The following is a 10,809-nucleotide window of genomic DNA, read 5'->3' on the forward strand; positions in this document are numbered from 1 at the left end:
ATCTCTGGAACGCCTTACCACCCGATCTCCGTAACTGTGACTCTCTCCCCACCTTCAAATCTCAAAACTCAAAACACACCTATTCCGGACTGCATACTCCCTCTAACCTCCTTCCTCCTTGCTTCTGTTCATCATTGATTTTAAACGTGTTTCTATGCCCTTTTATTTTTATGTACATGTGTCCTTGAGTGACCTGAAAGGTGCTTATAAATAAAATGTATTATTATTATTATTATTCTTGTTCTTCCTACAGATATGCCAGGTACTTCAAAGATCAAAATGGCGAAACCTTCCGAACTTTGTATAAAGTGTATGGAATACGCTTTGATATAATAATCAATGGCAAGGTACAGCAGTGATCTGAATGCTTCTCTTCTCAATATTATGCCTATGCGTCCTTGTAGACATGGAGTCTAAATGTTAACAACTCTCCTGCAGGCTGGAAAATTCAGCATCGTTCCAACAATAATTGCCATAGGTTCTGGGATCGCTCTGCTGGGTGCAGTGAGTAAATAACTGTAATTGTTTCGTTATGTTATTGTTATACATGTCAAGTGGCTGGTAATGTGTCATTATTTATCTATTGTATTACGTGTTGTGTATGACCAACGAAACAAGAATCTCCGTTGGGTGTTTCGCAGATGTTTTTGCAGCTGCTACTCCACTGGAGTGTGATTGTCTCTCTGACAATACAATGACTTAAACATGTATTTATCAGCATCCTTCCCAATACAGCGGGGCTTCAATATATTATTTTTAGTTGAATCCGTTCCTCTCCAGCACTCATGTGTCGATCCACTCGTATCCCGATTGCATTTTCCCCCGTTTGAAAAGAACTACCGTAATTACAAATTCATTCGTTCCAGATCGAAACAAATTGAAAAGAACTACCGTAATTACAAATTTATTAGTTCCAGATCGAAACATCAAAAACATACATATGATAAAATATAATGAGAATATAGAATAATAAGAATTAAGAAAACATTATATGTTATATTATTGTTATAAAAATGGGTGAAATGGGTAAAATAACCCAGCGAGGGACAGTGAGTGAGTGAGTGGAAAAATGGATGGACTTGATGTAACTCGATGTTAACTCGTATCACGAGTATCTTAAAGCCCCACAGTATCTTTATTTTACCACAGGCATAATCAATACGTGTAAAGTTATTGGTCCTTTTTTTTAAATAAATGATGTTAGTAACACTCCAATAAGTTACTGACACTCTCCAGGATTGTTATTAACAGTCTGCCTAACTAGTACATTGCTCTATTTCAGAAAAAACAAGTTGTATTTTTTTGTTTAATTTACATTTATTCTGCATGATATTTCATTTAAAAGATCACTTTAAAAAAAAAGATCACTTTCATCTGCTCCTCTTTTTAGCATTTTATTGCCATTATTTTCATGCACCGGTGACCATTCAAACTAAACTTTAGCAAACATTAACTTCTTTAAAAAGGAATAAAAACCTAATGATGAGACAGCGGAAAGGCTTGGAAAATGACACCAAAAAGGAAGATGCATTTATAAGACAGAAAAAAGAGACCTGTATGGTATAAAGTATCAATTAAGTTATCAATATCTATGCAAAAATTCAATGATATAATACCTTAATTGTTTTGTTTAAGCATGCCCTTACACCAGTGGTTCTCAAATATTATCTGTTGTGCCCCCCCTTGCCCACCTAGGAAATTGAAATTGAATTTTTTTCACGCCCGCTCCGATTTAAGCATGCCCTTACACCAGTGGTTCTTTTTTCACGCCCCCTCCGATTTGAAATACTATTGAGAACCTGATAATACAGTACGTATTTTCTTATCTGTAAAAACCACTGTATGAGTTGCTGCCACCTAGTGACTGGAGGCTTGTTTATCATTTAAGCATTACAGCATGTGGCGCTTTGGCCCAGAGGCAATGTCTCTGTCATTGGTGTGGAATGTTCGAATCCCAGTTAGGGCGGTTGGTACCTTCCAGTGGACTCACCAATATAATTTACTTTTTCCCTTGACATTGCTCATTCCTACCATTTCCCACTCTCTATTTCTCTATGTCAGAGAAATCAACCAATGATAATATCTTACAGACTGTGCCTTTATGGTGGACTATAAAATGTCAGTGGGCAAAGACGAAGTATCACCTGCTTAAATTCCATTCATGGATCTTTTTTTTTTCCTTCCAGGGAGCCTTCGCATGTGATATGATATTACTCTACATGATGAACACGAGCTCCTTCTACCGTGAGAGAAAGTTTGAAATCATCAACTTTAAGTATGACCCGTTGTAATAACACACTTTGCAAATAATCACTGCAGATCATATTTGTGCCCATGTCCGTGTCTAATTAACTGTAACTGTAAATGACAGGAAGGAACGGACCAAAACCAAGGACGGAAAGGGTGGCCATCGGGAGAGGAGATCCAAAAAACCATCTGAAGAGAAAGGGATCGGCAACTCCGTTAAAGTGTCAGAGGAACGTGAAGTCGTTGGTGCATCTTCGTCCTCCGCAGAGATGGAGCCATCAGTGGAGAAACGCGGGCCAACAGTTCCACGTAACGCAGGACAGAGATACTCTGCCATACCTCCCTCCAATGCTGCGCAGCCAAGGCAGCACATTACTTTCTCCTCACAAAGTTAACATGCATGCGAGTTTATGATTCGGGGAGGGGGTGTGGAGGGGGTTATTCTACAGTAAGTGAAAACACAACCCTGACGATTGTCCACTTCTCACTAGAAAGACAATTGGCGTGCCAACAAATTTAGGCGTTGGCTGGTTTGGCACAATATAAATGCAGTGGTCCAATAAAATGTTAATGTTCTACAGTGATGAAAAAAAACATACCGTAATTTCCGATCTATAAGCCGCTACTTTTTTCACCCTTAAGCAATGATGTGGCTAATTTATAGATGTTTAAGGACTAATGAAGTTCGTAGCGCTAGCGATTAATGACTTTTCTGGTAGGCTACTGTGTTATGCTAGTAGCGTATGTCTGTCTGTGAATGGCTGTATGCGTATATGTACACGAGAGAGTCATGTAGCAAAAGTTGAGTGCAGTTTAAGCCCTGTCATGTTGAAGCGTGAGTTGGTTATACAGGAGCTGTTGAAACTCTGTTTATGTTCCGTTGTGATCGGTGTGGCTGATAATAAAGACCCCCAACTTCCCTGTTTCTGTTTACCTCTGCTGCGGACAAGCACAAAGTAAAGGGAGTTAGCCCTGGAGCTAATGTTAGCTTCAGCCCTGCAGCAGATCACTAAGTCTCCCCTGTGCATTCCGAGTACAGTCGGGGGCTCAGAAGCAGGAAAGAGCTAACGTGTAACCAGCCGTGTTACAGGCACTGAAAAAGGCATTTATTTAATAAAAAGTAAAACAAAAGTAAATATCCCATATCCCAATATGTGCTCAATAGTCCATAAATGATGATAGTTGCTTGGCCACTGATGACAAGATAGTTTTTCAAAACGTTGCACTGCAAATTATATGAATAATTAAGATCTCTTGGTCAAAAACAAAGGATCAAATGTTGTCTGTGATCAATGGAGCTGCTATAGACATGTGCACAGAGGGGTTTGGGAGAGTGTGATGTCATCCACCATTTCCCATGCAGGAAGATATTTAGGATATTAAATAAAAGTAAGGTAAATCATCAGATCATGAAACGGCTTCAAAACATTACAAAATCAGCAGTATGATCGTTGAATATTATTTCAACAATGTCAAGCAGGTAGCATCACCACTAGCAATTATTTGCCTAAATCTACTATTAAAAGTCCTTTTTTTTCATACTGGAGTACTGTCAATTTTTAGGAGAATGCAATACAAAATCCATGTGCTTTGACACCGCTCCCATTGATGTAAATATCTGGATGAACCACCACTCTCAACTCAAATGTTAATTCAGCTCTGTTCGTCTTTGGCATGTGATCTAAGTAATTACATTGGACAGCTTTGCATAACATGTTGACCTACATGGATTAATAATTTAAGGAATATACTGATAGGAAGTGAGAAAATTAAAAAAAAAAAAAGAACTTGAACACATATTAGCTAAATTCTTGTGTGTTGACGGCAGACCTGCTTTAACAGGCTGCCCCTGACAAGCACCAAGCATGTGGTTACTCTGGGAATCAAACCCAGTGACCACGTGACTGCAGACACTAGATTCAAACACTTGTGTTGAGAGCACAGTGATGGATTGCACCGCACTTGTAATCTAAATATGTAAACATTTGGAGGAGCGTTTGCTCTAAAGGTTCATTACTGTATATGGTTGTTCTCTTCTGACCGCTGGATTTTTCCTTATATAGTATGCATAAAAACTGGGAGTGCAGTGAGCCAAGAAACCTCATTCTTTATCACATACCTGTTTTAAACTACCAGAAATGTATGTGTTTCACAGAATTACTGTAAGAAATAACAATTTAAGCCTTTTGACTGTGGAGTATTTTGTTGTGCCATTTTGTCTGTTTTGTGTCATTTCTTTTTTGATAGATTGAGTCAAATTAAATACAGTGACTGTAACGACGGGCTTGCCGTTACCCCCATACGCATGCACATACTGTAATAAGGACGCATAGGAGATGTGTAAAAAGAACATTTATTGGTTGAACGTGTTCGGGTGTGTGTTTCCGGCGGGGGCGGAAGCGCACGGCGCGGGGCCGGTCCGCTTGCTAGCCGCCGCTGCTCAACCGCCTGAACGCACAAAACACAGACACACCGACTAAAAACACGAGTATGAAGACTCGTTAAACGAAGCGAAGTATATTGTGGATTGAGCTAGGGCGGAACAACACAAAGGGAAACTTACCACAACCTGCTGCTCTGTCTTCACATGGTGTCACGTCAAGACAGGTCCCCCGGGGAACGTGGCCCTTATGTGTGGTTCTGTAGGACAGTAGTAAGTGGGAAGTGGGAGTAAATGTAAATATGTCATGTTCATATATTCATGTGTATGTATTTGTGGTGTTTATTAATGGTATATGGGTTTGCAAATAGGTGTTTATATTGTATTTATGTAACTATTTATGGTTTATTAATATATGTGTAAATATGTAAAAACACCGCTCAATGGTTTGAGCCAATTAGTCATGTGATTAAGGGAAAGGGATAAAAGGGACGGAGAAACGTTTGTTGAAAGAGGGGTTGTGGACTGTGGAGTTTGTATTGGAAGGAGATTGGAGTATTCGATTGAGAAGGTCGTCGATGTTGTTGTAAAGTGGTTGATTTTGTATGTGTGGAATAAACACACATACATTACCACCTGGAGAATAATGGTACACTTGCAAGTCATTTTACTAAACTACTTAATTTTAATTCCTATACATTAAAAGGTACATTTTGAAAAAAAAAAAAACCCCAAATCTATCCAACTTTAACAAGATAGCATAAATAATTTAGGACAGATTATAATGCTATGGCCAGAAATACCTGCAAGTTGTTGGAGTCCTTCCCACAATTTGGTGATCTTGCAATTTAACTAAACTTCTAACATGATGGAAAAAATCAATTCCTAATTATTACTTTTTTTTATCAATGAATCACAGTTCACTAAAAGGTCAAAAAGTGCTCCTTTGAGATTGCAGAGTTAGTCATGCAACAGTTTTGTTTAAAAAAAAAAAAGTCAGTCCAGACTGCTACTAGCAAAGCTACAAAAGCCAACACTTATGGTATGGAGGTACATCATTAATATGCCATAAACAAAGTGCACACATAGTGCTGGGTACATCAAGGTATCGTTGATAGAGAGGTTAATATTGGCGCTCTAAAATGCCAAATTCTGCTGTGGGATGTATTTTCCCATGAATTCCATGGAACAATGCCAGGCTTCCTGATTTAAAAACATTGCATAATTGAAAGAAAAACAATGACAAAACATACATTTACAGGTGCAATGCTGTGGCTCAACCTCTCAACTTCCAAACCAAATAGCATGACCCCAGTAATTAATGTGCATCAAACATATGTTTGCGTACAATTGAAAAATTGGATGGGTAGGTGACTGGTCTTTCTGTTGATCTTTTACCAGGTAAATAAGTCTTTGTAGATTCAAATACAATAACAAAATTAGACCAATGTCTCTATTGCATATATACAGTCGAAAGTACCAACTCTCTGAAATTTGATTTATAAATAAATTGATGGATGGTCTCTAAACCAAGCAGAAACAAGAAAAAGTCTTTTTTTTTTTAAACTCTAAACCAAGCAGAAACAAGAAAAAGCCATATTTTTTTTTCAAAAACTTGAAAATGGTTGTGATGATTGTGTGGGGGAAAAAAGCACTCTTTTTAACATTCATAAGTTATGACCTGTGTCTGTTTTAATTGGCCAAAGTCACCGTTGAGGTTAGGATTCATCATTAGTGAAATGACATTCAAATGCAAAGACATCTGTTACTGAATTTATTTATTTCATATCACAGTATTTATTGTTGAAAACAGAGACTTTTATGTGACTTGCTCATTTAGTTAAAACTGGCTTTGCTAAATTATTTATGCAAACTAGTACAGAGCTGTTCATATCTGTAATCATGTCTTTAGTTGAACCGAATGTGAAGCAGCACGTTGTTAAAATATTTTTAGATCAGAAGTCATTGGTAAAATGTATTAACAGTCACAGGTTAGCATGACACATTGAGAAAAGTTGCAGTTAAATCTGCAGGTGACATTTAATTCGTCGTACTGTATACACAGCAGGGACTGACGGTGTTATTGGATTACATATGTTTAGACAGAAATATTTCAAGATTAAATAACTGTGGTTAATTTTAAATAAACACATTTAGTATACGTGCACCATTCCATATAGAAAAGTCCAAAATAGGACGTAAGTAAAAAGACCTCCAACAAGGCCTCCAGTGAAGAGCAGCCGTCGCGATTTAAAGCACTTGTTCCACTGCCGTCCGGCCTTTAGGATGAGCAACAAAGAGAGGAGGAAGGAAGCAAGAAAATAAAAAACGAAGCCATAGAGTCCTGTCAATCCCAGGATGCCAGCTGTTGCTCCAGACAATGCAGATACAGAGGTGCGGCAGTAGTCCAGAACGGCAGCATTACCCCTCACAGCCACTTCGCTGATGAAATGTGGACCCTCACGCTTAGCAACAACTCCTGCCATGTTGGCTCTGGTCTGCAACTTCAGGTACAGCTGTTGATGTAATAGTATAGATCACACAACATTTTAGTGACTAATGCACACATACACAAAATTGTATAGTAGGCCTGTTTTAAATCAAGATCCTATTGTTAACCAGATATGAAGGTTAGGTGGGTTATACTGACTGCACATAACCCATGATTGTGAAATAACAAGTACATTTGAAACAGGTTTGGGTATATAAAAAGCATTCCCATTAGGGAATGGTTCATCATTTCAGTGCTGCAAATTGTGAAAAGCCTGACCCTCCATTGCCGATGTTTTACTAGGGGTTTTTCATCTTAATATCTTAATAAAATTATTATGAGATTTAACAAGTCTGAACAACCTCTATAAGCCAAACAGTAACTAGCCATTACCATAAACTGTAATTCATCTCGTATATACAAGTGCTCTGTGGTTACAACGACACACGCGCAATATAACGTCTTAGCTAACAAATATTATAAACCAGGAGAGGTGACTAAACAATGAAACAACATCGGTGAGATAAACTAAGGAAAAATCGACCTATTTTTTGTCTAATCTTCGTATTAATTCCCAAGGTCCTAGAAATAAAAAACCCAGTAAGCACCGTCGGTGGAGCGCTAGCACCGTTAGCTTAGCAGTAGACCCGCAGAAAATTGACTTATAATAATAGTTTCCCACCTAAAACAAAAGCGGAAACGTGTCGGTTTCTTACGAGGGAGTCACAAATACATACTCTGTGCGAAAAGTTCACGAGCACCTCCTTTGTTTTAATGAAACGTCATTGTCAGTAGTACATTCATTCTCTCTTCGTCGACGATCCTTAACCAAAGTCAACCATTTTCACCCGCGGTGCATTGTGGGTAAAGGGCAAACAGGAGGCTGCATTGAATGCACATCGAAACCTTGTAAATTCCACTATTAGATTTGGATAAAACTTTTTTGTATTTTGATTTCAAGACATTCATTTATCATCACATTGACTGATTAAGAAATAAAAATGTTAACCTTAAACAATTCATAAAAGTTTAAAATCAACCTCAAACATTTTGTACTTTCATGTGGTTTAAAATAAGGGTACCACAAAGTTTTATACAATTTCAACATACTATTTAAAACACAATGTTTTAAAAGTCGTCGATTTATTAATTTTCATTTATTCATTAATGGTTTTCTATGGGTCAGCTCTAAAGACCTGCGACTTTTTGTTGGTAGAGACTGAAGATGTAATTGTTGGATTTACTACTATTCATAAATGCATCTCTAAGGACTTTGCCTCCTTGGTGATATGCTCTGACAGAGCAGAGAAAAGCTGTCAGAAATGTCCTATATTTTGGGTATAGACGTGGGAACCACGTCGGTGAAAGTAGTTTTATTAGAGACCAACTCAAAAACAGTGTGTGCTTCTCAGACTTTAGCCACTGAGTCCGATATCACTGACAGCAACGGCATTAGGGTAAGTATGTTGCGTTAACGTACCACGCAGTTTCGTGAATTCAGCCATATGCGTCAGTTCGTATATAACGGGGATACATTTTTGTTGTGTTGCAGGCTAAAGAACAGGATACACGTGCAATTATTGACACTCTAAATCGATGCGTGGCTCTCCTGCCCGGAGACAAACTGCAGAGTGTGAGGAGCATCGGTGTGTCCGGGCAGATGCACGGAGTTTTATTCTGGAGAGCAGAGAGTGGTGAGAGCTGCAGGCCCAAGTTTCCTGTTGCGTTTTTTTTACTGTTTGTGGTAAATTGGGCGACAACGGCGCGAAATTGAAGAAAGGGTATGACACATTCATTCATTAATTTGTCAGGTGTAATTGAAAAAAAGAGAAACAAACAAAGATAGAAACAAATACGGCTTTAAAAGCTACAATTAACTGAAACAGCTATTTGCTTTTTATGGACAAAAAAAGAATAATTAAGAATAATTAAGGCGGAAGTGGTATTTGTAAAAATTTTATTAAAAAATCGTCAGAAACCAGATTTTAATGAATTAACTATCAAATTTATCTTATCTTCCTGTAAAATTGGTGTACATTGTCAATATACGCGTTGCAATTGTTTTATGAGGGTGAAAATGTACCGCATGTTTAATCAGTGAGCAAACAGCGAGAAGCGTGGAGGAATAGACACAGAGTAGAGCAGATTAAATCAGGTAAGTCTTGTGGAATCAGAACTTAACTCACAACCGCCTTCAAGATGAGGTAGAAAAAAGTGGAATAGGAAGCGACATTAAATGATGTGGAAGTTAAAGGACAGAATATGTATCAGAATAGTATCAAAGAAATTCAAGAAAATATATTCATGGGACATATATAGATGTTTTTTTTTTGTTTATATGTTGACGCACAAGACTGTAGCAATAAAAATAGTTTCTCCGAGTAACTGTGTGATTATGCTGCCCTCTGCTGATTGCTTAATAACTTGACGTTTGAGCTAAAAAAATATGTGGAATGAAGTGGAATAATTCCTGTCACAAAATTGAGTTTCCCATGTCCCTGTCTTTTTTTTTAATTCAGGTAGTGATTGGCCCAGCAGTGAATCCTTTACAGCCAGAGACACCAGTCAGCTGATCACCTGGCAGGATGGACGTTGCAGTAGTGACTTCTTGTCTTCTCTTCCAAAACCAGACTCACATCTCAGTGTGGCCACAGGATTTGGATGTGCAACAATCTTCTGGTACATGAAGCACAGGTGAGGGCATATCAAAGAAACCTGAGTTTAAGCAAGGTAATAATGATTTCTGTGGGAAAGTTCTTATTTGCTGGTCTGAGTCAAATATGGGTGATTTATAACATGGAAAAATAAATGCTCTCAGTATAAAGAATTTGCATTATCATGTTGTTATCGGTGCTTAATAGTAAATTTATTTAATTATTTTGCAAACTAGGAATATGGTTTGCTTACTAACACATTATTGTTGATTAATTTTCTTATGTATTTAAGACAGATCTTAATGGATTTTTTTTAAAATGAACACCTTATTGACTTTCTGTCTTATTGTCACTTTAATATTGTTAAGTCCTTGTTTTTAAAATTGGTCTGACAGAAAATATCTCATTGTTTCACGGCTAGGCCTGAGTTCCTCAAGGACTTCACAGCTGCAGGCACTATTCAGGACTATGTGGTGTCCATGTTGTGCGGATTGGACAACTGCGTCATGACGCCTCAGAATGCAGCCAGCTGGGGTTTCTTCAACACCCGGACCAACCAGTGGAACACAGACGTGTAGGTATAGTGATTCATTTTCCATTTGGCAAGGAAATAAAATGTTTAGTACGTCAGTGTTTAAAAAAAAAAAAAAAAAAAAAGGGAGTCTAGGTAGGATGTTCCTTCAATAGATGACAAAAGCGTGGATCCCTTGGTTAAACTGAATTCTGTTGTGGAATGATCTGTATCTGTTAATATGTGAAGTTGAAATCGCTGCAGTTGGTGTAGACAACCCTGCACAAAGATGTTTGCTGGAGGCGAGCCAAGTCTGAGTCAGCTTTTTATTCCATTCAGATATTTTGATATTGATATGGACCATAATAGAAAAGCAATATCTGATATCTAAACATGATTAAAGTCTAGGAAGCATTGCTAACAATTGATAACCTGTTTTGCACGTTTTTGTTTGAGAACCTGGACTTGACCTTAATACAAAATGAAAGATCTCTTAAGTGTTCCTTAAAAACAACTTTCGTCTTTA

The 10,809-nt window shown here is 37.8% G+C and overlaps 3 protein-coding genes across 4 annotated transcripts in view; 2 read left to right on the plus strand and 1 right to left on the minus strand.

Annotated features, from left to right (window-relative positions):
- The window catches only part of p2rx5 (purinergic receptor P2X, ligand-gated ion channel, 5), a 9,587-nt gene extending 6,421 nt beyond the window's left edge, over positions 1 to 3,166 (plus strand). Inside the window, exons 9-12 of the mRNA XM_008332366.3 lie at positions 254 to 347; positions 439 to 504; positions 2,187 to 2,275; positions 2,372 to 3,166. Coding sequence (XP_008330588.1) covers positions 254 to 347; positions 439 to 504; positions 2,187 to 2,275; positions 2,372 to 2,642 — 520 coding nt within the window. The 3' untranslated portion in view covers positions 2,643 to 3,166. The remainder of the gene's footprint in view (positions 1 to 253; positions 348 to 438; positions 505 to 2,186; positions 2,276 to 2,371) is intronic.
- Positions 3,167 to 6,388: 3,222 nt separating this feature from the next.
- emc6 (ER membrane protein complex subunit 6) lies at positions 6,389 to 8,008 on the minus strand. 2 transcript variants are annotated; one of them, XM_008332363.3, is made up of 2 exons: positions 7,856 to 8,008; positions 6,389 to 7,143 (listed from the first exon to the last, which is right to left on the minus strand). In XM_008332363.3, the coding sequence occupies exon 2, from the start codon at positions 7,111 to 7,113 to the stop codon at positions 6,781 to 6,783; it is 333 nt and encodes a 110-aa protein (XP_008330585.1). In that variant the 5' UTR covers positions 7,114 to 7,143; positions 7,856 to 8,008; the 3' UTR covers positions 6,389 to 6,780. The 2 variants fall into 2 exon arrangements, with proteins under 2 accessions (XP_008330585.1, XP_008330586.1); XM_008332364.3 differs by having other exon boundaries at positions 7,801 to 7,994.
- A 358-nt stretch (positions 8,009 to 8,366) lies between these two features.
- shpk (sedoheptulokinase) overlaps positions 8,367 to 10,809 on the plus strand; it is a 5,661-nt gene continuing 3,218 nt past the window's right edge. The window contains exons 1-4 of the mRNA XM_008332362.2: positions 8,367 to 8,575; positions 8,671 to 8,812; positions 9,638 to 9,812; positions 10,194 to 10,346. Of these exons, the coding sequence (XP_008330584.1) occupies positions 8,441 to 8,575; positions 8,671 to 8,812; positions 9,638 to 9,812; positions 10,194 to 10,346 (605 nt within the window). The 5' untranslated portion in view covers positions 8,367 to 8,440. The remainder of the gene's footprint in view (positions 8,576 to 8,670; positions 8,813 to 9,637; positions 9,813 to 10,193; positions 10,347 to 10,809) is intronic.

This window comes from Cynoglossus semilaevis, chromosome 19 (assembly GCF_000523025.1).
Source record: "Cynoglossus semilaevis isolate Cse_v1.0 chromosome 19, Cse_v1.0, whole genome shotgun sequence".
Lineage (NCBI taxonomy): Eukaryota > Metazoa > Chordata > Actinopteri > Pleuronectiformes > Cynoglossidae > Cynoglossus > Cynoglossus semilaevis.